Genomic DNA, 27,812 nt, shown 5'->3' on the forward strand with positions numbered 1-27,812 from the left:
CTAGGAACCGTGCTAAAACAGTCTCAGCTCAAGAGTTGCTCTGGAGTATTTACTAATGGCATTTCCTCAGTGGATGCCATGTGTTAAAGAAACTCAGAGGCATTAACCCTGAAAAGTGTGATCCCAGGGAAGGCTGTATCCTCTCTCCTCAGAAGGACCCAGTCATTTTCTCTTCTGCTGTGTTAGCAAAATCTATAGTGCAAAGTTTGGGCATTTTTCTTTTTATTTCTGAAGGCAATTATTTTTCACAGCCACATTAACTTGGGGTTTTCATACCTATCTCTGTGTTTTGGGGAGTGTAGGTAGTTGCAGTAAGTGCACATTTATCAAAGAAGGATGTGTAACCACTTCTACTCAGTAGTAATTCACTGAAATGAGTTGTCAATCTGCTCTCCACCTATGAATAAGGATGAAGGAAATCCAGATGGGGATCAGAAAAAGGTCCCTTTGAATAGACTAACTTTGATAGAACATTTTTCTATTAAAGAAAAAAATCAGGTTTTCTTCTTGCTTGATCTTGGCTTGTTCTTTGAACATGATCTGGATTCCTTGATGGATATCTGATTTAGGCACATGACATCAGGTAAGTCAGGCTAGTAATTTATATTTTTACTCCCTAAATGGTCAGCAAACATTTCTATTTTGACCTGAATTAACCAGACCTTTCTTCTTTGAGTGGTATTTCCTATTTTCCTTCAAACTTGGTAGTTTGTCATATTGTCATAGCTGAAAAAAATTTACAAGTAGAACATTTTTTCCTTTCATTCCAGCCGAATAAGTTCAGGACAAGAAAAATTAAAGCCAAGCAAGTTCTGATCCCACAGTTAATGCCAAGCCCCCAATGACAATGGCCTTTGTGAAATACTTCTGTGAAATTTAACATCCTAATATCTACTTTTGTGTAGCATTTGTTCCTCCTCTCTTGACCACAAGAAAGCTGAATTTACTTTAAGTACAGTTTTGTGTCATTCTCAAACATTTTGGAGTCTCCCTTTGGAGTTGGAGATTACATCAATTCTTCAAGTATTTCTGATGGATGGCCAAGGGAAGAAGCAATCAATAACAAGGCAACACAAACTAGACACACAATATGACAACCAACATAGAGGACAGCTAGGTTTGTTATCTTGCTTCCAAAATACTTCCCTCTTGTGTTTGCACTCATATTCCTTATAGGATCAGAGTGGACTACAGAAATACTGTTGCTAGTAGGGGGCCTTTTTAATTTTCTAACATTACTATGTTAAAAATAGCTATTTAACATAACAATCTTAATTTTAATGCATCAAATTAGTTTTCAATAATTTAAGTGAGCATATCTTATCACCCTCATCACTGATGAAGTATACTTATTTCTAAATTGATATAGCAATATCCGTGGCTATACTTACACACACACACACACACACACACACACACACACACACACACACACACACACAACTACAGGGCCATTCTTAATGGAGTATTCTATTTTTATACCCCCTCAATTGTCATTGGGTGTTTTTACATTGAGAGTTAAGATGCCATCTGTAAAGCTTGCTTGATTTGTTTCTGTCAAAACTGAAAAAGCCACAGAGCCTACAGTGGGTCATCATATGTTTAAAGTCAGGCCCTATGTTCAAACAAAAGCACCTAACCTTAAGGACAAATGTCAGTGCCACCCAGGCTCAAACTGGAGTGGAAAATTTCCCAGTACCAAAACTTCTGCTAATGTCAGACACAAAGAATTTTTCTTATTTAGATGAGTGTTCATATTATTGGATTCTATTTTTTGTAAAACATAGATTTTTCCCCCATAGAAATTCAATAAATAAAGGACTTAACCACTGAATCAAGGAAGCAGAACTCCAGTTTTTAACCTTCTAGTTGGGGCTATGCCCTACCAATGTTAAATTGTACTGCAATTGGTCTTCCAGGAAGCATAGGGCGAAATGACCCCATGGCAGGTCCAGGGTAGACTGTCTTGCTGGTCATTGGTGGCCTCTGTGTGTCATTGAATGAGGCTGGAGCTATAGCTGAATCCATAGCTGCTGGACCGTGACAACGGTGGCTGAGCCTCTTCACTCTGTTCTGGAGCATAGCTGGGAAATGTCTGTGCCCTGGACATCTTTGATGAACCAAACCCATGACCTGAAGAAGAAGAAAGGACAGCTGTACTAAGAAATACACTCAGAGGAAACAAAAGTACATCTTAGTAATGACAGCAAATAGATCTAATAAAAGACTTCAAACCCTGAAAACAAAACTTGTAAGGAAGTGGGCAAGAATCTAGACTTTGGTATCCTGATTCTTCCTTTACCCAACTGGGAACTGAACCCAGGGCCAACTACACAATAGTCAAATCTCCTCTCCTTTTACTTTTTAATTTGAGAGTGAATCTTAGTAAGCTATCAAGGCAGATGTTGAACTGTCTGATTCTTCTCCTGCAGCTTCTCAGTTAGCTTTGATTACTGTCCGAACACCACATCAGGCCTGATTTCTTGATCATTTATGATGTAAAAATATATTCAGACATCAGTATTTTCCCCATATGTATCTTTCCTAGAATTCTGGATACCTATAGAGCTGGGCTAATTTTTAGGACTCTCAACTTTCCTGTCTTTAACCTTTAAAATAAAGGCAGGAAATACTTTCCCTGGAAAACTATTTCTTCTGGAAAGCATAATTTCTTTCTTTTCTGTTACACTCACTTTCTGCAACTCAAAGATAATGAAATACTTTATTTAGAGCATCTGTGAACAGGCAAACTGAATTTTACCCTGGTCAGTAATAGCTAATTATCAAAGAAGGTTTTACAATAAGTTAGGGGTTCTGGTTTCCCCAGGAATTTTGTGAGTTCTCCCATAACTGATTGTATATACTGGTTCACCAAGGTAATATGCCTCAATGGTCACTAAAATGCTTTAAGAGTTGAATATTATAGCTAAGATCAAAAACTTCGGTGACAGCAGATGCTGGCGAGGATGTGGAGAAAGAGGAACACTCCTCCATTGTTGGTGGGATTGCAGACTGATACAACCATTCTGGAAATCAGTCTGGAGGTTCCTCAGAAAATTGGACATTGAACTACCTGAGGACCCAGCTATACTTCTCTTGGGCATATACCCAAAAGATGCTCCAACATATAACAATAACAAATGCTCCACTATGTTCATAGCAGCCTTATTTATAATAGCCAGAAGCTGGAAAGAACCCAGATGCCCTTCAACAGAGGAATGGATACAGAAAATGTGGTACATCTATACAATGGAATACTACTCAGCTATCAAAAACAATGACTTTATGAAATTTATAGGCAAATGGATGGAACTGGAAAATATCATCCTGAGTGAGGTAACCCAATCACAGAAAAACACACATGGTAAGCATTCATTGATAAGTGGATATTATCCCAAAATGCTTGAATTACCTTAAATGCACAGAACACATGAAACTCAAGAAGGATGACCAAAATGTGGATGCTTCATTCCTTCTTTAAAAGGAGAACAAGAATACCCTTGGGAAGGGATAGGGAGGCAAAGTTTAGAACAGAGACTGAAGGAACACCCATTCGGAGCCTGCCCCACGTGTGGCGCATACATATACAGCCACCAAACTAGATAAGATGGATGAAGCAAAGAAGTGCAGGCTGACAGAAACCGGATGTAGATCTCTCCTGAGAGACACAGCCAGCATACAGCAAATACATAGGCGAATGCCACCAGCACCACTGAAGTGAGAATGGGACCCCCATTTAAGGAATCATAGAAAGGACTGAAAGAGCTTGAAGGGTCTTGAGACCCCATATGAACAACAATGCCAACCAACCAGAGCTTCCAGGGACTAAGCCACTACCCAAAGACTATACATGGACTGACCCTGGGCTCCAACTGCACAGGTAGCAATGAATAGCCTAGTAAGGGCACCAGTGGAAGGGGAAGCCCTTGGTCCTGCCAAGACTGAACCTCCAGTGAACAGGATTGTTGGGGGGAGGGTGGTAATGGGGGGAGGATGGGGAGGGAAACACCCATACAGAAGGGGAGGGGGAGGGGCTGGGGAATGTTGGCCTGGAAACTGGGAAAGGGAATAACAATTGAAATGTAAATAAGAAATACCCAATTTAATAAAGATGGAGAAAAAAAGAGTTGAATATGATATAAAATATATCCCAAGAAAATTCTTCCCACGATTTTGACTGCTTAGCTGATATATTGTGATACAAAACTGTCTATTGCAAACCAAAGCACAGTGATGGCTTAAAATTTCTCAGGATGTTTATAATGTGTAGAAAGAAGTGTACATATTAAGGCTTTAGAAAGACTTTCCAGTAATTGTCTCACATGTTTTTATAGCAGTGATTATTCTTTGTGCTTGAGAATGGTTTGTACCTAGTGGAAAGGCTTAGAGAGACAGAAGAAAAATAGATACTATGCACTTTCCCTTAAGAGTTTATATTGTTATCAAGGGATGAAATAAATTTAATTTGATCTGTGTTTTAGCTGATCTCTTGAGTGTGGAATCCGGAGAAAACTATCTGCTAACACAGAAACATGGGACTTCCACTGTCATACCTATCAGTGGCCTTGTCCTTTTCAATGTCATAGGCTCAAAGCCAGTTTCATTGCCACATGCTTGATGACTCCAAAAATATCCTTGCAGTGTGGAAAGCTTGAGATCCAAGGAGAAAACCCACAGGAATTGTGTAATTAAAGGCTTATTAAAAGTGGTAGAACTGCTTAAATTTAAAAAAAATGTGAGAAACAAATCTTGCTTTCTAGCAAGAAATGGTTTTAACTTTGTTGTTGACCTGATTCTCTTGATGACCAGGGATGGGAGAAGACTATTGACTATTGCTGCAAATCTCAGTGGAGGAAGAGTGTGGGACATCCTTTCTGTCCTTCTCAGGTACATTTGAGCTTTTTAAATTCTTTTTGTTTCTGTAGTTCCTTCCTATGACTGAATCTGTGCTGTGGTGTGATACACAAAGTTAATATACATTAATAGTTATTAAAATAGTCTGAAAGTTAAATGTGGACCTGAAAAGTCCTTTACTCCCATTTTCCCCACTTAGTGTCTTTGTGCTTTGGAAGAGGCATATCATTACTCTTGTGTTGTTGTAAAAATATAAAAAATAAAAAGAAGTATTGGTTGTCTTTTATCCTGCTTGGTCTGTTACTGCAGTTCCCCAAGATATCTGCTAGATATCTTGGCAGGAAAACATCCCCACTCCTCGGCGGCCCAGTGTCTCCTGCTGCCTCACACTTTCCTACACTCAAACCGTCACATAAAAGAACACACAACACAATAACCTTTGACCCAATTGGTAAGATATAATTGCCCACTTAAACATACAAAGCCTGATACCATTCATCCCTTAAGAACCTTAATAATAACCTGTGAATACACAGAGCGGAATCTTTACATCAGCCTCCATTGTCCTGCCATGGCTTCTCTGCCTCTCCTCTCCTCTTTGTTCTAGTCTCCTCCTCTTCCTTCAAACTTCTCTCCCACCCATCCTTCCTTCTCCTCCAATGACAGGCTTCCTTCTATCCTGTACCTGGCCCTCACCTGTATTTTACAAATTCAATGGGGAGACGGTTCTGGTGAAGTCACCTGATTCCTGAGTATGTGACTAGGCAACTGTCCTTGGGACAGTGGAATTAGCATCAAAATACAGATAACTTCAGAGCAAACCACAACACTCTTGCTCTTGTGCATCTGGCTTTCTCACTTCCCATTAACTACCATAGCTTTTCCTAGTGGTCTATATGCAGTCTCTTCACTAAATTATTTTAAATTTTCTGCTCTTTCATGAGGACTCCGATGATATAAAAAGGAAACATGAAAATGAAGCAGAGAAACAGGAAAAGGAGGGATAAGTAAGAGACTTGGGGGCCAATAATGGCAATGCTAAGGTGATATTAAAGAGGGGCTTTGAAAAGGGTAAGAAGTTAAAGGAGTGCGTAGAAATTAAGGGAATGTTAAAAATCAGAATCTCAGAAGTGGAAACACCAGGTATACACATGCTGCTTCTGGTATTTTCTTTTTCTTTTTCTTTTATAGTTAACTTTAAGGGATATTACTTTGCTATGAGATTTTTGGATTATTGATCTGAAATCAGATGGTGATAACAGAGTTACTCAGCTTGTATTTTGGCTTTATTTTGCATGTATTGTGGTTTTAAATGTTAAGTCAGTGAGTTAGTCTACAAATGTTGGCATTCAATCGAAGGTTGTGATTCCATGGTAGTCTCCACGGGTTTCACTGTCCCAGAGAGAAGATCACACTGTCTGCTGGCTGTATGTGCACTAAACTCAACAACACATAGGAGGAACCTGAGACAGCTGTGTGTACTAAATGTTAGCTAGAGCAGTTAGTGAAGGCCTGTAAGGAGGCAGCATCTTGACATGACAGTGATGGTGAAAACTATTGATGTGTGTATGTGTAGTGTGTGTGTGTGTGTGTGTGTGTGTGTGTGTGTGTGTGTATCTATCTGTGTATGTCTTCTGTCTATCTTACCATTGCACAATGAGAATTCATGATTCTTTTAACAAGAAACATTGTGTTTATTAACAATACCAGCTGGAAGTATTAAGAACTTGCTCTTATGGCTAGAGAGATGCTCTGTAGTTAACGTTGTGCACTGCTTTTCCAAGGGACCCCAGAGTTCATGCCAAGAAACTTAATAACTATCTCTAATTTCAGTTCCAAAGGACCTGGTGACGTCCTTCAGGCCTCCATTAGCAACAACGCTCATGTGCACCCCCACACTACACATATACATGTAATTAAAAATTAAGTTTTCTTCAAAAATACACTTTTAGTTTTTATTTTATGCAACTGCTAATAAAATATAAAAACATCTGAAGAGAAAGGTGAGACATATCTTTAATTCATATTATTTGTTACCTGAAAGTGAAGACTTAAGTTGAAAATTAATGAAGATTTTTCTTTTGAACATAGTATTTTTTTAATTCTATAATATTGAGCATAAAAGAGAAGATAATGCAATGTTAAAGGCAGTTTTTAATTTTCTTGTTATGAGTTCTAGGAACAGAACTTGAGTCTCCTGGAAAATAATACAAAGAACATTTATCAGTCTTCTACTCAAAAAGTCTTCAGGAAAGAGTCTTAGAAATGGGAACTCTTACTTTATAGTTCTGATCAGCTGCCCTGAGAAATATAGTCAGGCAAGGACAGCAAACTACAAACAGCAAGTGAATGGTTTGCTCTACCTTTGTTGAGTAGAACCAGAGGACAAGTGGGTGATAAACCCATACATATCATTTCAGCACCCCCACAGTGTGAACAGTGAATCTCACTGTGCATTTCACCACTACAATGAGCTTCAGAAACAAATTGGACTTTGCTGTACTTTTGTGGTCTCATCATCCCATGTTGGGGGATCATATTCTCTGTACGTAGAGTGGAAATTAAACAAATCAACACATAAAGTAGTTAGCAAAAATCCGTAGGTGTGTGCTTAATTTCTTTTCTGAGCAGAGTGGGCTCACAAGCTTATCATTCCCCGCTCAGCACCTGATTTCTCCTACCATCCTAAAGTACTGCCTCTCTCCACGATGATTTGAATGTTATTCTTTTTCAAGGTCATCAGTATATTTTTTCACCTCCTCTGTGAATCATTTTGGTTTAATTGGAAAGTAATTTATGACTTTGTTTTACTTCAACTATTTATTTCAGACAGTTAATAAATTATGCTGTTTAATGCAAATCTGGAAAATAAAATACCTCAATCAGAACTGAATATGTGAAGGCTGTTTGATCAAGAAAACAATAAATGTGAACAAAGGGAGAAAAATAATCAAGCCCCTTTCAGCATTCACTGGAGCCATGCCCTTAGGCAGTGTTGATGAAAGCATGAAACAACAAAAATAAACGGTGAGGCTTAAATTAAAACACTCAGTGGAATAGACTCGTTCACCCTTCTGACAAGCAGTCTAGTGAAATGCTCTGTCAATTTTTCTCCACTTGGCCATATAGACAGATATGGCAAATACACACACAGATCATCTGCACAATGCTATTAATTAAAACAGCAAATATGTTAACAGCAATAAGTCTGTTTAAAAAGCCATCTTAAATTTTGTATTTATAGTCTGCTGTAGTCATGTCTGCTTCAGTAGAAATGATACTTTGCTCAAGTGTTCTGTATGTTCCTACAGTGTTGATGACCATCCTTACCCAGTGGGTTCAAGAACCCTCTGACATGGTAATTATATGTGTGTCTACTGAACCTAAGCTTCAGATTTTCACTCTGAAAGGAAGATAATATGCTAGGTGTAGAGTCATTTAGTGCATTTGTTTATTCTAACAAAATTATTCAAGGAACTGAAGAACAGCACATAACAATAAAGACACAATGAATGCTTACTTTAAAGGGAAACTTCCCTGCTGGATCCCAAAGTGCCCAAACTCTATGAACTGGAAAAAAATGCAAATGTAGTTGAAAACAGCAGCCAGGCTGGAGTGCTAGAGCAAGGATTCTTACATAGAGAAGGCAAGAGGAAGAGGGAACAAGAACACAGACGCAATATCCTCTTCTCTCAGTAATTAAGAGTGTGTTAGCATTTATTGCAGAACTCCCTCAACCTGATTGGCATCTGGTTTTCTACTTTTACTAACTAATTTTATTTTCAATATAGATTCTAAAGGAATCCCATAAAAGCCAGACAGATTCCCCTAACAAAACTCTTGGACAATAGCTAGTGAGAGGAAATGGCCCTAAGGAAGGCATTTAATAGTCATGTGCTTAAACAATTTGTCAGACTCTGGAGGAACTGAAAAGGTGTGGTTCCTTTAAATACTAAAACAAAAGTTAGTATTACAATAAATTAAGTGAGGAAGTTTCCTGATGAGGAAGAAAACATGTGGAATAAAAGCATTAATGAAAGTTTAGGCTGAATAGTTAGGAGATATGTCTTTAACAAGTACCTTCTTAGTGCTAGCTGCAAGAAGAGTGGACAGGCTGTACCCATGCACTGGATAGGAAAGGAGATAGTAGAAAAATGGGCGTTACAAAGTTAGGTTGGTTGAGTGAACTCACCACAGTGTCTTGTTGGCAGAGGAGGAGTTTTGCCGTGTTTAATACTTGAATGCTAATCTTAAATGTAGATGAAATTTGAAACCATATTAGACAGCCACAGCTCTACTATATCTCAATAATTATCCATCGGGGATTAATTACGCATTGAAATGCCAACATGAATTGCCAAGTTTTTCCCCTACAAAATGTATTTGAATTTTATTCAATTTTTAATAGTTGAAATTTAAACTGGCATTCTAAGTGAGCTTCTGAGTTTCTCCTGGAGATTCAAGGGTGGAGCTTTATGACCTTGAGAAAACTTTGGGGTTTATCAAGGTTCAGGTTCAACATATTTGATCCATTGGGGAAAATGATAATTGGTCTAATTTACATAAAGAATGATTAAAAAGAATATATAAGCCTCTGCTCATTGAGTACAAATTTCATGACAATCTTATACCAATTACAGAAGAAATGCTGTCCTTAATAAAATCTTCCTATCAGCTTGAGAAGAAGAGATCATGAATAATGTGTTATCTTGACATGATTGATAAACATCCAGATGCTGGTAAAATAATTATTTCCCAGTATATCCTTGGAGGTGCTTTAAGATAGTCAGTAGGTTAAATAAATAAGATCTCCCATCAACATGGGCAGACCTTATCCAGTTCATCTGTATAAAGCAAAGGGAAGGATGAGAGTAATTTCTCTTTCTAAGCTGAGGTACCCATATTTTCTGGTTTTGGATATAGAATTCTTGATTCTCAGGTTTTTGAAGAAATATGTTACTGGTTTCTCTGAGGTTCCAACTTACAGATCCCAGGTTAAGGGATTTCCCTCTTTTAATCAAACAACCAAATTCTTAAATCTGTGCAGAGTGAGGTAGATCCAAGTCCAAGGCCAGCTTGGTCTATAGTGTGACTTCAAGGATACCCAAGGTTACACCATGAAACCATGTCTCAGAGAACCAAAATCAACCAACCAACCAACCAACCAACCAACCAACCAACTACACAAAACACTCTTAGGCATCTTGGGACATGAGCTTTTTTACCTAAAGTATCACTAATTTACACCCTTCCTTTTAGGGTAGGAAAGTACTTTTCTAAAGTTCAAGTATGAGAAATTACATACATCTCAATGATGTTTCCAGTTTTTCTTTTAAATATTTAAATGTTTGTGTTATGTCTCTTTGTGAGTATCCCAAGTGTGTAAGAGTGTTATGGAGGAAGAGAAGATATTAGATCCCCTGAGGTTGGAGTTAAAGGTCCTTATGAGTCACTTAGCTTGTGTGCTAGGAACTGACCTCATGGCCCTTGGAAGAAAAGCAAGTACTTATAACTGCTGCACTATTTCTGTTGCTCCATCATTGATGTTTTCTTAATTTTCTTTTGTCACAAAAAGTTCCTAAAGCTAGACTTAAAAAACAAAAACAAATACAGTCAGGTCTGTTTTTAAGTTTCCTAGGTTTTTGACAGGAGTGTGGCCCTCCCAGAGTCTGACCAATCAGATGAGGATGCTCATAGCCAACCATTAGACTGAGCATGGTGACCCCAATGGAAGAGTTAAGGAAAGGACTGAAGGAGCTGAAGGGGATTGCAGCACCATGAGAAGAACAACAATATCAACTAACTGGACATCCCCCACCAAAGAACTTGTAGGGACTAAACCACCAACCAGAGTACACATGAAGGAACCCATGGCTCCAGCAGCATAGGTAGCAGAGGACTGCCTTATCTGGCATCAATGGGAGGGAAAGCCCTTGGTCATGTGGAGGCTCAATGCCTCAGCATAGGGGGATGCTAGGCAGTGATGACGGAGTGGGTGGGTAGGTGGGGAACGCCCTCATAGAGACAGGGAGAAGGGAGATGCAATAGGAAGTTTGTGGAGGGGAAACCAGAAGGGGAACAGCATTTGAAATGTAAATAAATAAAATAACCAGTAAAAATCTTCTCTTTATAAGAATATTAAAGTATTTCCTTTACCTTTTCCCCCAATATTTGTATAAATTCATTTTCTCTCTTTATCTCTTGAACATAAGAGATTTACCTTGGTTAATGCTCTACATTAAATGTCTTATCATGTAGTGTTCAGTGACTTGAGCTTGAAGGACTACTTGGTTTGAGTGTGCCTAATGTTTCCTAACTACCCAATCCTTCAAGTTTCTCAGAATTGTCTTCATAATAGTTTCTTAAATAGAATATGTAGTAAGTTAGCATGCTGTGCAGTCTAATAGCTAATTACCATATGCTAATAAACAAAGAGCAGAGTCAATACACATATTGGCTCTTGTTTTTTAAAACCTGTTAAGTAGGCCTGTGCCTAGAGCTGGAAGACAGTCTCCAGGAGCACCGCCAAAGCTGAGAGCAGAGGTAAAATCCAGTTTTCTGCTACTAAGTGACTTGCCTGGTGGATTCAGGATACAAAGAGGCAGAAGTCCTCTGTGTCAGGGCACTTCCTGTTCCTGGCTCTGCCCGGAAGTGAACTGACACCATCCCACAGTTCCCTGCACCCAAATTCCATGGGGAAGAGAGCAGACCACCCAGGAGTACAGACATCCAGAGGCCTCAGGGCAGATTGCCGCCTCTGCACACCTCGGCCTACATCACTGGTCCACAGGGAAACTGCACAGTGCCTCTGGACAGAGGGATATAGGAATAGACAGCCACTGGTACCCACAATTCTAGTCTGTGCCCAGGACGACGAACCAATCCGTACAAACCGTTCCATGCACCAATCCCATGGGAGAGAGAGCTGGAACCTCAGAAGTGTGGGTACTCCTGAGAAGTCAGAGGAGAATACCCTCTGTCCACAGTCCAGACCCAAGAGGGAATCACTTAGTGCCAACTGCGCCTGCTAGGTGCAAGGACCTACATGAGCAATCAGGGGCAGGACCCTTTGATTCCTGTCGGTGCGGTGCCTAGAGCAGGAAGACAGTCTCCAGGAGTGCCACCACAGCTGAGAGCAGAGCACCTGTTCTCAGGAAAGGCTGAAAGAAAACAGGAAAACAGTTCTACAGTAGTGTTGACACAGAGACTTACAGCAGGGCCAAGTCACTCCCAGAAACAGCAAGACAAGCAAACACCAGAGATAACCAAATGGCTAGAGGCAAGTGCAGGAACCTAATCAACAGAAACAAAGACTACTTGGCATCATCAGAGCCCAGTTCTCCCACCAAAGAAAATACTGGATATCTAAACACACCAGAAAAGCAAGGTTTAGATTTGAAATCACATTTTTTGACAATGATGGAGGACTTTAAGGAAGAAATAAAGAACGCCCTTAGAGAAATGCAGGAAAGCACAAGTAAACAAGTAGAAGCCCTTAGAGAGGAAACACAAAAATCACTGAAAGAATTACAGGAAAACACAACCAAACAGGTGAAGGAACTGAAAATGGAAATAGAAACAATAAAGAAAGCACAAAGGGAGAAAACCCTGGATATAGAAAACTAAAGGTAGACACAAGGAGCCATAGACACAAGCATCACCAACAGAATACAAGAGACAGAGGAGAGAATCTCGGGAGCAGAAGATTCCATAGAAATCATCCATACAACTGTCAAAGATAATGTAAAATGCAAAAAGCTCCTAGCCCAAAACGTACAGGAAATCCAGGACACAATGAGAAGATCAAACCTAAGGATAATAAGTATAGAAGAAAGTGAAGACTCCCAACATAAGGGGCCAGTAAATATATTCAACAAAATTATAGAAGAAAACTTCCCTAACCTAAAGGAAGAGATGCCCGTAAACATACAAGAAGCCTACAGAACTCCAAATAGATTGGACCAAAAGAGAAATTCCTCCCATCACATAAGAGTTAAAATACCAAATGCACAAAACAAAGAAAGAATATTAAATGCAATAAGGGAAAAAGGTCAAGTGAGATATAAAGGCAGACCTGTAAGAATTACACCAGACTTCTCACCAGAGACTTTGAAAGTCAGAAGATCCTGGACAGATGGCATACAGACCCCAAGAGAACAGAAATGCCAGCCCAAGTTACTGTATCCAGCAAAACTTTCAATTAACATAGATGGAGAAACCAAGATATTCCATGACAAAACCAAATTTACACAATATCTTTCTACAAATCCAGCCCTACAAAGGATAATAGATGGAAAACTCCAACACAAGGAGAGAAACTACACCATACAGAAAGCAAGAATATAATTTCCTTGCAATGAAACCAAAAGAGAGACAAACAGACATAATTCCTCCTCTACAAACGAAAATAACAGGAAGCGAAAATCACTATTCATTAATATCTCTCAAAATCAATGGACTCAATTCCCCAATAAAAACACATATACCAAAAGACTGGATATGTAAAGAGGACCCAGCATTTTGCTGCATGCAGGAAACACACTCAGAGACAAATACAAACACTACCTCAGAGTAAATGACTGGAAAACAATTTTCTAAGCAAATGACCTGAAGAAACCAGCTGGAGTTGCCACTCTAATATCACATAAAATTAACTTTCAACCAAGAGTCATTAAAAAAGATAAGGAAGGATACTTCATATTCATCAAAGGAAAAATCCACCAAGATGAACTCTCAATCCTAAATATACATGCTCCAAATGCAAGGGCAACTACATTCATGAAAGAAACCTCACTAAAGCTCAAAGCACACATTGCACCTCACAGGATAATAGTAGGAGATTTCAACACCCCACTCTCATCACTGGACAGATCATGGAAACAGAAACAGAGAAACTAACAGAAGTTATGAACCAATTGGATTTAACAGATATTTATAGAATATTCCATCCTAAAACAAAATGATATACCTTCTTCTCAGCACCTCATGGAACCTTCTCTAAAATTGACCATATAATCGGTCACAAAACAGGCCTCAACAGATACAGGAAGATAGAAATAATCCCATGCATCCTATCAGATCACCATGTGTTAAGACTGGTCTTCAATAACAACAATAATGACAGAAAGCCCACATATATATGGAAGTTGAACAATGCTCTACTCAATGACAACTTGGTCAAGGAAGAAATAAAGAAATAAATTAAAGACTTCTTAGAATTTAATGAAAATGAAGATACAACATTCCCCAACTTATGGGACACAATGAAAGCGGTACTAAGAGGAAAACTCATAGCTCCTAGTGCCTGCAAAAAGAAATAGGAGAGAGCATATATCAGCAGCTTGACAGCACACCTTAAAGCTCTAGAACAAAAAGAAATAAATAAACCCAAGAAGAGTAGAAAGCAGGAAATAATCAAACTCAGAGCTGAAATCAACCAAGTAGAAATGAAAAAGCAACAAAACAGGAGCTGGTTCTTTGAGAAAATCAACAAGATAGATAAACCCTTAGTCAGAACAACGAGAGGTCACAGAGAGTGTTTCCAAATTAACAAAATCAGAAATGAAAAGGGAAACATAACAACAGAATCTGAAAAAAATTTTTAAAAAAATCATCATATCCTACTACAAAAGCTTATATTCAACAAAACTAGAAATTCTGGAGGAAATGAACAATTTTCTAGACAGGTACCAGGTACCAAAGTTAAATCAGGAACAAATAAATCATCTAAACAACCCCATAACTCTGAAAGAAATAGAAGCAGTTATTAAACGTCTCCAAACCAGAAAGAGCCCCAGATGGGTTCAGTGATTCCATCAGACCTTCACACCTTCACAGAAGACCTCATACCAATACTGTTCAAACTATTCCACAAAATTGAAACATATGGAGCACTACAAAATTCCTTCTATGAAGCCACTACTACTCTTATATCAAAACCGCACAAAGACCCAACAAAGAACGAACTTCAGACCAATTTCCCTTATGAACATTGACACAAAAATACTCAATAAAATTCTTGCAAACCGAATCCAAGAACACATCAAAGCGATCATCCATCATGATCAAGTAGGCTTCATCCCAGGGATGCAGAGATGGTTTAATGTACAGAAATACATCAATGTAACCCACTATATAAACAAACTCAAAGATAAGAACCACATAGTCATTTCATTAGATGCTGAGAAAGCATTTGACAAAATTCAACACCCCTTCGTGATAAAAGTCCTGTAAAGATCAGGAATTTAAGTCTCATATCTAAACATAGTAAAAGCAATATACAGCAAACAGTAGCTAAGGTCAAACTAAATGGAGAGAAACTTGAAGCAATCCCACAAAAACAGGGACTAGACAAGGCTGCCCACTCTCTCCATACTTATTCAATATAGTACTCAAAATCCTAGCCAGAGCAATCAGACAGTGAAAGGAGGTCAAAGGGATACAAATTGGAAGAGAAGAAATCAAAATATCACTATTTGCAGATGATATGATAGTGTACTTAAGCCACCCCAAAAGTTCTACCAGAGAACTACTTAACCTGATAAACAACTTCAGCAAAGTGTTGGGGTATAAAATTAACTAAAACAAATCAGTAGCCTTCCTCTACTCAAAGGATAAACAGGATGAGAAAGAAATTAAGGAAATGACACCCTTTACAATAGTCGCAAATAATATAAAATATCTTGGTGTGACTTTAACCAAGCAAGTGAAAGATCTGTATGACAGGAACTTCAAATGTCTGAAGAAAGAAATTGAGGAAGATCTCAGAAGATGGAACGATCTTCCATGCTCATGGATTGGTAGGATTAATATAGTAAACATGGCCATTTTGCCAAAAGCAATCTACAGATTCAATGCAATCCCCATCAAAATTCCTACTCAATTCTTTATAGAGATAGGAAGAGCAATTTGCAAATTCATTTGGAACAACAAAAAACCCAGGATAGTGAAAACTATACTCAACAATAAAAGAACTTCTGGGGGAATCACCATCCCTGACTTCAAGCAGTATCACAGAGCAATAGTCATAAAACCTGTATGGTATTGGTACAGAGACAGGCAAGTAAATTAGTGGAACAGAATTAAAGACCCAGAAATGAAATGAACCCACACACCTATAGTTACTTGATCGTTGACAAAGGAGTTAAATCCATTTAATGGAAGAAAGATAGCATTTTCAACAAATGGTGCTGGTTCAACTGGAGGTCAGCATGTAGAAGAATGCAAATTGATCCATTCTTATCACCATGTACAAAGCTTAAGTCCAAGTGGATCAAGGACCTCCACATCAAACCAGATACACTCAAACTAATAGAAGAAAAAGTGGGGAAGAGTCTCGAACACATGGGCACTGGGGAAAATTTCCTGAACAAAACACCAATGGCTTATGCTCTAAGATCAAGAATTGACAAATGGGACCTCATAAAACTGCAAAGATTTTGTAAAGCAAAAGACACTCTCATTAGGACAAAATGGCAACCAACAGATTGGAAAAAGATCTTTACCAATCCTACAACAGACAGAGGGCTTATATCCAAAATATACAAAGAACTCAAGAAGTTAGACTTCAGAGCGCCAAATCACCCTATTAAAAATGGGGTACAGAGATAAACAAAACATTCTCAGCTGAGGCTTATCGAATGGTAAAAATCACCTAAAAAATGTTCAACATCCTTAGTAATCAGGGAAAAGCAAATCAAAACAACCCTGAGATTCCACCTCACACCAGGTAACAGCAGATTCTTGCAAGGATGTGGAGAAAGAGGAACACTCCTCTGTTGTTGGTGGGATTGCAAACTGGTACAACCACTCTGGAAATCAGTCTGGAGGTTCCTCAGAAAATTGGACATTACTATACCTGAGGACCCAGCTATACCTCTCCTGGGAATATACTGAAAAGATGGTCCAACATACAACAAAGACATATGCTCCACTATTTATAATAGCCAGAAGCTGGAAAGGACCCAGATGCCCTTCAATAGAGGAATGGATTCAAAAAACGTGGTACATCTACACAATGGAGTACTACTCAGCTATCAAAAACAATGACTTCATGAAATTCATAGGCAAATGTAATGAACTAGAAAATATCATCCTGAGTGAGGTTACTCAATCACAGAAAAACACACTTGGTATGCACTCATTGATAAGTGAATATTAGCCAAAAAACTCAAATTACCCAAGATGCAATCTACAGACCACAGGAAGCTCACTCAAGAAGGATGACCAAAATGCAGATGCTCCCACTCCTTCTTAAAAGGGGGAAGATATTCATAGGAGGAGATATGGAAGCAAAGTTTAGAGCAGTGACTCAAGGAATGGCCATTCAGAGCCTCACACACATGTGGCCCATGTATATACAGTCACCAAAACTAGAGAAGATTGATGAAGCTAAAAAATGCATGCGGAAAGGGACTGGATATAGATCTCCTGAGAGACACATTCAAAGCCAGTCCAATACAGAGGTCAATGCTAGTTATTAGGAGTCAGTTTAATACTAAACTCATTTAGCTGAGTGGTAGTAATAAGTTTTCTTTAGGGCTGAAAATTTGTCTGTTTACAAGTTCTTGGTCCCAATAATGGTGTCAGATATGGGTTACGCTTTGTGGAGTTCACCATAAATTGAAGCAGAAAGTGGTTAGTTATTCCATAACAGTCACACTATTGCCCCAGTGGATGTATCTTGACAGACTGGTTTCAGATACAGCTCATAGTGTTTTAAATGTTTTTGAGTATTACTCTCCTCTACCTATCCTTTTCCTAGACTTAAGTTGTTTAAATATTTGAATACTGTATTTAAAATGCCAGAATCTAGTTTCACATTCTATTTTTGTTGCCTGAATTTGTTGTGGGTTTTAATTTGTTTAACCTTTACTTCCAAACTTAACAGAATTAGTTAAATTGTAACACTTTAGTTTAAACTTGTAAAAGTCTCATCTTTTTTTTCTTGTCTTTAATGTGCAAAGATAGGGAAATATAACTTATTGATATTATTAATGGTGCTGTTATCTTTGAAGTTATGGTGTTGTCTCACAGGTAAATATCTGAGTATTCTTTATGCATATCTCTAAAAGTTTTATAAAATACTTAAATTCATAACATTTAGTTTTATGTAGTTCTTAGTTCATAATTAGACTGGCAATTTAAAAAGGATAAGATACTGAAAATCAATATAATGTAGTTTTATTACTACTAAAGATGCTCTAATTTATTAAAATAGAATTAGATTTTAATAGTCATTTCGTAACATTTTTCATAATAAAAATAGTTTTACAAATTTTCTGGTTGATGTAACATCCATTTATTCCTGTTGCTTGGAATTAATTTGTCTTGTATTCTGATTCCTATAATTACCTACCAGGATATTAATTTTCTACAACTGCAATCGCTTTGTGAAAGCCAGCTTAACTCTTTACTATTAGCAGACAGAGAATCCATTTGAATAATTATAGGCTTTACAAACGGTGTATGGCAGCCAATAAAATGACGGAGGTTAAAAAGGAATATTTTAAGTTGAAACAACATGAGTATAGAATACGATGAAAATCCATTGGTGTTGATGAACAAAAGGAAAAACAAACAACCTACAACAAAAAATTCAAGTGGTTTCAAAAGTTTATTCTATCATCATTTTCAAAGTTTATTTATAAAACAGTAAAAAATAAAGTATGTTATATATGTGCTCTTATTTGTGAGTATGTTAGCAGTTTTGGCAAGCAATGAATTTTCTATGATTATAAATATACCAAGTTCAGATAGAGACCTGAACACTATATTCAGTTGTTTAATGCATTCATTGAAATATCACATTAAGGCCAAGCAAATTAAGGACAAGAGAATTCATATTAGCTAATGATCCTCAAAATTATAATTAATAAGTAATGAGAATAAGTAATGGGAAATACTGTTTGCTGCAATCCTTATCTTAAATTAGGCAGATAAACATCTCTTTTTTTTTCTGAGATGGAGACATCCTATGCAATATCTGCTTAGATTTGATTTATGACGGCAGTACTATCTGCAGAACTGTCAAATGTCAAATTTTTACATGGATGGGCTTTCAAGAAGTCATTCTAAATGTGATATCAGGATACTGATTTTCAAATAATAGTTCCGGTTTTCAAACAATGCAGCACATTGTTATTCTGTCGCAGACTGAAAACAGTTTCCACATAGCCTAAAACCTTAAGGTACAATTCATAAGCTCTGCTGCAAAATTTGGTAACACAATAAGTCTAGATTATTCCCCTCACTGGTTCTAGAAGTTTGATATATGATTATTAAAATAATTGTTGGGGTAGAATCTTGGTTAGGACACATGTTTTAATAATTTATTAGTTTGATTTTTTTCTGAGATTTGGGAAATATTGTGATAATCACAAACAAAATCCTTAACTTTGCAAATATTTAACCTAAACATTGTATTTTAAAAATATGCTGCTTGTCAGTTTGAGTGTGTGTATGTGTGTGTGTGTCACAAGTACAATTGCATAGAGCAAGCACCAGGAAAAGTAACATGATTTTGAAAATATTTCTTAGAGTTAAAGTTGCACAATAGAGATGGTAATTATTTTTATGTAAACTACAGCATAATCTAAAATGTTTGCATAACAATCTGAATTGTTTGTATACTACTTAAATATAAATGTCCCCTCCTAAGAACTCTCTCTTTCTATTTTTATTTCCATTTCATAATTCCAGCAGATCTATCCATAAAGGTTTTTAAAAATTTCTTTTTTATAAGTCATAATTATTTAATTTTTACAACTATTAGAACATAATTAGAACATGGACTGACCCATGGCTCCAGCTGCATATGTAGCAGAGGAAGGCCTTGTTGGGCACCAATGGAAGGAGAAGCCCTTGGTCCTGCCAATGTTGGACTCCCAGTGTAGGGGAATGTTGGGGGGGGCAGGAAGGGGAGGGTAGATGGGGAGGGGAACACCCTTATAGAAGAAGGAGAGGGGTATGGGGTAGGGGGCTTATGTCTGGGAAACCAGGAAAGGGAATAACATTTGAAATGTAAATAAAAAAAATACAAAAAAGCAGAATCACAGACTGGATTTAAAAACAAAAACAAAAACAAAACAAAACAGAATAGAACAAAATTAATCAGCCATTCTGATACATAGTGATGCAGGTAATAACAGTCCTGAGAGGCAGACATGTGTATGATACAGTAAATTCATGGCCTATCTGTGCTACATGATAACCTGCCTCAAAAATAGAGCATAATTTAAAAACTTATATTTATATGTCAGAGTTGTTTTTCCCATCTTTATTAAATTTGGTATTTCTTATTTACATTTCAAATGTTATTCCCTTTTCTGGTTTCCATGCCAACATCCCCTTAACCCCTCTCCCTCCCCTTCTAAATGGGTGTTCCCCTCTAGAGTTAATGGGTTATCTCCACTGTTCTGAATTTTAGACAGAACATGTACACTGGTTCCTAGCTGGATTAGCAATAAAATTAAGATGTTAAAACACTATCTATTTTTTAAAAAGAAAACTTTAACAGAAACTCTATGGGAAATACAACAAATTATGACACAACATCATTTGAGATGCCACTGATTTAATTTTGCATCCTGATGCTGTAACTACATTTTATCTCATGTGCCTCAAAAATTGTGATGGTTGAGATTACATACATAAACTAGTAGATAGAGCAAAGCTTTTATTTCATGAATGTATTTCATTGTTTTCTTGTATCTTTGATTTACTTTGGATAAAATTTTCTCTAAGGAACACAGAAAGGGAAAATGGGCAAGCTTATCAGCTGGTGCTCATGCAGCCATATCATTCTTTTATTCCCTACTGGCAAAGAAGAGTTTTCTGAAATGAAGGAAATCTTCATGCTTCTTCAGTTTGGCACTTATCAATGGAATAGTAACGCATGGCCCAACACGAACTTGGCAATTACAAAGTGTATATCACAGATGTTACCATCACTCTTTTCCACAGTTTGCCCTTTCTTCCATACTCACTGATGTGGGGTATAATTCACACATTAACCCTGCAGTCCTGTCTCATGCCTGGGAGACATCTGTGTCCTGGTCTTGTCCTCATCTCTTGTCATGCTGCCAGTCATGTCCTGTGGTGTTTACCTTCTTAGCACCTCCTTGATCCATACATTTTCTTTGTGTTGTCTCTACCTTGATTTTACCACCTAGCTTATTGCTAATATTTATGAAACCCAATTGCTTTCCTTATCAAGTTGGCCACATAAACAATGTATTCTTTGCCAAAGTAACTTCTACTATTGTACTTCTATTGAGAGAATGAAAACTCCCTAACATAGTATTTAAGTTTCTTAGTACAGTCAGAAACATAATTTTGTAACTTTGGGGTTTACAAAATTTTAACCCATAAACTCTACTTCTCTAGCAAAATCTATGTTAAAATATTGTATTTGCTGTGGAAATAATGGTTTATATTAAATATGTCAGGTCTCTTTTCTATGAAAATCGTTATCTTTAGCCAATTCTGTCATGTATATTTATGAACGTGTATTTCATAAATGTATTTATGAACATGTATGTGTGTGTTGTGTATATATATGTATGGATATGTATATATGTGTATGTGCATATATGTGTGTGTATGTAGGTGTGTGCAGGGTTTATGTGTGTGTTCTGTGTATATGTATATATATGTGTGTATGTATACATGTTGTATATGAATATATATGCATGTATGTGTGTGTATATATGTGCATGTTTTATGTGTCTTGTATATGTGTGTATATACATTCTATATGCATGTGTTTGTTGTGTATGTATATGTATATGTGTATATGTGAGTGTGTATCAACTAAAGGTTCTTTAGAAATTTAAATGTGCATACTCTTGTACCCTGGTGTTTTTCCAGTGTCTGTCATACACTCATCTGAACTTTAGCTCTCACCAAGCTAAAGTCTGTATTTTTCTTCAGGAATTCATTTATAAGGGACTGAAGGCCTGCCTGGTTTACTTAGAGAGACTCGGTCTCAAATAACAAAAAAGGGCTGACAACGTGGACCATAAGGTAAAGGTGTTTGCTTCCAAGACTGATGTGCTGGCTAGTTTTATGTCCACTTTACACAAACTAGAGTTGTTGGAAAGAAGAGAGCTTCAACTGAGAAAAATGCCACCATAAAATCAGGCTGTACAGTGGCCTGTAGGGCATTTTCTTAATTAATTAGTGATTGATGTAAGAGATCCCAGCCCAATGTGGAAATGCCATCTATTATTGTTGGGTCTGCATTCTATAAGAAATCAGGCCAAGAAAGTCAGTAAGCAGCACATCTCCATGGCTCTGTCAGCTCCTGCCTTCATGTTCCTGCTCTGTTTTCTGAATTATTTTCCTGACTTCCTTTAAGGATGAACTGTGATGTAGAAATTTAAGCAAAATAGATTGTTTCTCCCCAAGTTTGTGGTGTTTCACCACAGCACAACAATAGAACAGTAACAGTAGCTGAAAATCTGGACATGGACCTTTGAACATAGATGATGAAAGGAGAAAACCTTCTCACAAAGTGCATCCATTGACCTGAATATGAGCATTGTGTGCACATGTGCGCGAGCACACACACACACACACACACACACACACACACACACACACACACAATGTTTGTGTGGTTTCTCTATCTTTTGGCTAATATTGAGTATAAAATATAATATCTGAGAAGCCTAACTCTGTAGCCTGAATAAGAAGCCACAAACACCTTCCTGTGTTCCTTTAGCATCTGCTACAAACCTCATTGTATCTTTTATCTCTCATGTAGTTTCTCCTTTAAGGTGGTGAAGAGGAAGCTTATTTACCTTTATGTCTTCCCAGTCTTGTAAAATCCCAGGGACATAGCACTCAATAAATATTAATGATTAAAACCATGAAAAATGCATGTGACAGGTCAGTCCTGTGTACACGGAAGAATAGAACATGCAGGGATTAAAGCAGCCACACATTTTGCTTTGCATACTTTTGATCATAAAAAATTACATGTTGAATCAAAGTAATTAAATGATGTGACCTGGTCCTGACTAATGGGGAAATAACAATGAAATTTTTAAAATGAAAATTTAAATCATAACACAAAGATAAATGGGATTGTCTAACATGCATTATAGGTATAAATATTGTAACAGTGAAAACAGGAGTGAAGATACTTTTAAAGGGACACTTGTCCTCTTCTCTTGGCCATCAGACTATAGAAACAATGGTATTCAAGGATTATAAGTTCTCTAGTTTCTTAGGTTTCAGTTGCTATTATAAAACAACATGATAAAAAGCATCTTGAGAAGAAAAGAGTTTCTTTTACCTTACAATGTTCATGCCAAACTCTACTACAGAGAACTCAGGAGTAGAAGCCTAGAGGCAGAAACTGATGCAGATTCCATGGAAGCATGCCGCTCAATAGCTTGCTCCTTATGTCTTTCTCAGCTTACTTTCTTGTAGAATCTCGTACCAGCAGTCCAAGTGTGGCAATGCCAACAGTGATCTAGACCCTCCCATACCAATCATTAATCAAGAAAATGTGTCACAGGCTTGCCCACAGTCCAATCTTGTGGGTCCAATTATCAATTGAGGCTCCTTTACTCTACCCAATGACTCTAGCTTGTGTCAGATTGACATAAAACTAACTAGGACACCTAGGAATTTCGTTCTGGAAAAGGAAAAGACAGGGTGAAACCTGTTGTCATCCAGAGGAAGAACTAAACTTATTTGAGCCCTGTGCAGGGTAGTCTTGAGACTACACAGTGATGGGCAAAACACCTTGACCAAGTCTGTTCAGCTGTGTATACCTCCTGTTCTCTGTTTAAACCTAAACCTTAGTTAAGGCCCCAAACATGGACCAGAGTAGGTATCATTGGATCTCTTTAGTTCCTTTCCATAATGTGGTCAAGTTGAATACATTTCCTTTCTTTACTTTTCATCATCATTTGTCTCTTTTATTGACCTGTTAAGGACAGGTGCCTGAGTCTAGTCTGCTAGCGCTAACAGGGCACAGGCTTTGGCCCTTACAACTCTGATAACAATATAGGAAAGTGCATGTTTGGTTTGGGCTTCTTATAATGAATTCTCTAGCAATGCTAGCAATTTAAAGTATTTTAAAAATTGAAATGGAAATTTATTTGGTGAGAAAATGAGAAAACAAATCTATGCTGCTGCAGCTTGCTCTTAGACAGCTCTGCGGGCCTTTTGCATCTCTGCCTATTTTCTGAGTAGAGACACTGATTATTTTCATTTACCTTTTCAAAGGATTTTTAGAACTCAAAGATTTAGATTTGGTTCTTATAGTACAAGAAAAAATGTCTCCTGGGGACTTTTATGAAGATAGATATAAAATGTAGAGATGTCCCAAACCTCGGGTTACATATCTGTTACATATTTCATTTCTTATACAGGCCGCCGGACCCCTCTTTACGTCAGCCACTGGTAAGAAACAGAACTTTGAAAAACATCAAAGGTACTGATGTAGTGGTTAGTAACAATGCTGTGAGCAGAACATCATTGGATGTCTCTATCCTACATGTCTCAGAGATTCTACCTACAGCCATGAAATTATGAGTTTACTTTCAATATCATATGTAGACTATGATAGAGATTTTCTTTTTTTTCATTTTTATTGGATATTTTCATTATCTGCATTTCAAATATTATCCCTTTTCCTGGTTTCTTCTTTGGAAACCCTCATCCCATCCTCCGACCCCCTACCTCCATGAGGGTGCTCCCCCACCTACCTAGCCACTCCCTCCCACCTCCCTGCCCAGGCATTGCCCTACACTGGGGCTTCAAGTCTTTCCAGGACCAAGGGCCTCTTCTCACATTGATGCCTGACAAGGTCATTCTCTGCTACATATACAGATCATACTATTTATGATTTTTATGCTAAAGGAAACACTTTCAAAATTTTGATAGATTTTACATTTGGCATTTAGTAAGGTTGTACTTAAGTCCTTCCTGTATCTGAAATAAGCACCTCAATGAGGTAATTTATACAGCAGTGTCATATGGATGGTTTCATACAGCAAAATGAATAACTCCAAGATACAAAATACAATAAATGAATATGGACAATGTTTTTTCCCTTTTTTGGCTCTAGAGAACAAAAAAGCAAGGTAAGTGGTATTCTTATCACTTAAATCTACAGGATTGAAATAGACTATTAATTTCAAGTCATTTCCAATACAGTCAGTTCAGGCACCTCTAAAGAGTTGTTCAAATTATCTCTTATAAAGCAAATTGATTTTGTTATTGTTGCTGCTATTGTTTTGTTGGTGAGAATATCTGTTCTTTAGATGATTGTTTTTTAAAGAATAGCATGCTGTCAACGAAAAGATGAAACAAGAAAAAAATCAGGGAGCTCATTTGATTTTTCACAGGAAACATTTGAGTAGTAACACAAAGCAGAGAAAATGAATGATTCCTATGGTTTTTAGAACTAAGCTTTTATCCTGTTAGAGCCATTGTTAAAAAGACTGAAGCACGTTTTCATTCTGAATTTGGTAAATTGTTCTCAGAAATTTGTAGCTCCCCTGAGTTCCTCTAAGATACGATTGCTCTATTACAATACAGCCATTTGAAAGGTGGAAAATAAAGTAATTGGAGGGTAAGTAGCCTACAAGCTGGGATAGTTACCATATAAAGGACAACTCACTTCTGAATAGATCTCCCATCAGAGCATTATTGTCAAGATCAATTTCTTTCTGTGCAATGTAACATAAAGTTGAACTGAATGGACAGAGATACCAAATGCTTTGGATGTGCAGTGTTTTAGAATGTTCCATGAAAAGCAGAGAAATGTGGCCACCTAAAGACATGGATGAAGAGGGTTGCAGCAGCCAGCAGAGACACATCTGCTTAACTCGATTTTCAATCTCCTGCTTTACCTCCAGATTGTAGACCGTCACTAAACACTGTGTGTGATTTTCACAGCATGACAAACCTTGGTTTTATTCTCACAAAAAGTGATGATATGTTTAAGTGGCTTACGTTTCTGTCATTCTGATAGTTAAACATATTTGACTGATTTCACTATTTTGTTTAGTAATAATGGGCTTCAATGATATTCACACAGTACATTTTATATTTAAGTTTATTGTTTAAAATAACCTATTTCTAGATATTCTGCCTTTTGCTTCGCAACCACATTACTATCTTGAAAAGATTCACATAAAGTCTGTATAGATATATAAATCAATTTATAAGTCCGTGTAGTAGCAGCTTGAAAGCTTGTAAGTTTGCTCATTTGGGTCACTTGGATTTGGGTTTTTCACGTACACATTAGTATAGTAAACTACTTGGTTTTTTTTTTTAATATTATTGGATTTTTTTAAATTTACATTTCAAATGTTATTCCCTTTCTTGGTTTCCTGGACATAAGGTCCCTATCCCATCCCCCTCCCCTTCTTCTATAAGGATGTTCCCCTCTGCATCCATACCCCCCCATTCGCACTCCACTCCTGACATTCCCTTACTGGGGTCCATCCTTGGCAGGCTCTAGTTTTGGTGGAGATCGAGATCTATATCTATATCTATATCTATCTATCTATCTATCTATCTATCTATCTATCTATCTATCTATCTATCTATCTATCTATCTCTGGGGCAGGCTCTGAATGGCCGTTTCTTCAGTCTCTGCTCCAAAATTTGTCTCCATATCCCCTCCTATGACTATTTTTGTTTCCCATTTTAAGAAGCGTGGGCAGCCTTGTCTGGTTCCTGATTTTAGTGCAATTGCTTCAAGTTAGCTACAGGTTTGCTGTATTTGCAGGTTAACTATGTTTAGGTATGGGTCTTGAATTCCTGATCTTTCCAGGATTTTTATCGTGAAGGGGTGTTGAATTTTGTCAAATGCTTTCTCAGCATCTAATGAAATGATCATGTGGTTTTTTTCTTTGGGTTTGTTTATATAGTGGATTATATTGATGGATTTCTATATATTGAACCATTCCTGCATCCATTGGATGAAGCCTACTTGATCATGATGGATGATCACTTTGATGTATTCTTGGATTCGGTTGGCGAGAATTTTATTGAGTATTTTTGTGACTTCATAGAAGGAATTTGATAGTGCTCTGTCTGTTTCTATTTTGTGGAATAGTTTGGACAGTATTAGTATGAGGTCTTCTATGAAGGTCTGATAGAATTCTACACTAAATCCATATGCTCCTGGACTCTTTTTGGTTGTGAGACTTTTTTTTTCTTTTTTTTTTTAATTTTTTTATTATTTTTTTTATTAACTTGAGTATTTCTTACATACATTTCAAGTGTTATTCCCTTTCCCGGTTTCCGGGCAAACATCCCCCTCCCCCCTCCCCTTCCTTATGGGTGTCCCCCTCCCAACCCTCCCCCCATTGCCGCCCTCCCCCCATAGTCTAGTTCACTGGGGGTTCAGTCTTAGCAGGACCCAGGGCTTCCCCTTCCACTGGTGCTCTTACTAGGATATTCATTGCTACCTATGGGGTCAGAGTCCAGGGTCAGTCCATGTATAGTCTTTAGGTAGTGGCTTAGTCCCTGGAAGCTCTGGTTGCTTGGCATTGTTGTACTTTTGGGGTCTCGAGCCCCTTCAAGCTCTTCCAGTTCTTTCTCTGATTCCTTCAATAGGGGACCTATTCTCAGTTCAGTGGTTTGCTGCTGGCATTCGCCTCTATATTTGCTGTATTCTGGCTGTGTCTCTCAGGAGCGATCTACATCCGGCTCCTGTCGGTCTGCACTTCTTTGCTTCATCCATCTTGTCCAATTGGGTGGCTGTATATGTATGGGCCACCTGTGGGGCAAGCTCTGAATGGGTGTTCCTTCAGTCTCTGTTTTAATCTTTGCCTCTCCCTTCCCAGCCAAGGGTATTCTTTTTCCTCATTTAAAGAAGGAGTGAAGCATTCACATTTTGATCATCCGTCTTGAGTTTCGTTTGTTCTAGGGATCTAGGGTAATTCAAGCATTTGGGCTAATAGCCACTTATCAATGAGTGCATA

At 37.6% G+C, this 27,812-nt stretch overlaps 1 protein-coding gene across 1 annotated transcript in view; it reads right to left on the minus strand.

Moving 5' to 3' along the window:
* Positions 1-1,589: 1,589 nt before the first annotated feature.
* The window catches only part of Dok6 (docking protein 6), a 443,157-nt gene continuing 416,934 nt past the window's right edge, over positions 1,590-27,812 (minus strand). The window contains exon 8 of the mRNA NM_001191943.1: positions 1,590-2,133. Within this exon, the coding sequence (NP_001178872.1) occupies positions 1,994-2,133 (140 nt within the window). The 3' untranslated portion in view covers positions 1,590-1,993. The remainder of the gene's footprint in view (positions 2,134-27,812) is intronic.

The sequence above is a fragment of the Rattus norvegicus genome, chromosome 18 (genome assembly GCF_036323735.1).
Source record: "Rattus norvegicus strain BN/NHsdMcwi chromosome 18, GRCr8, whole genome shotgun sequence".
NCBI classification, from domain to species: domain Eukaryota; kingdom Metazoa; phylum Chordata; class Mammalia; order Rodentia; family Muridae; genus Rattus; species Rattus norvegicus.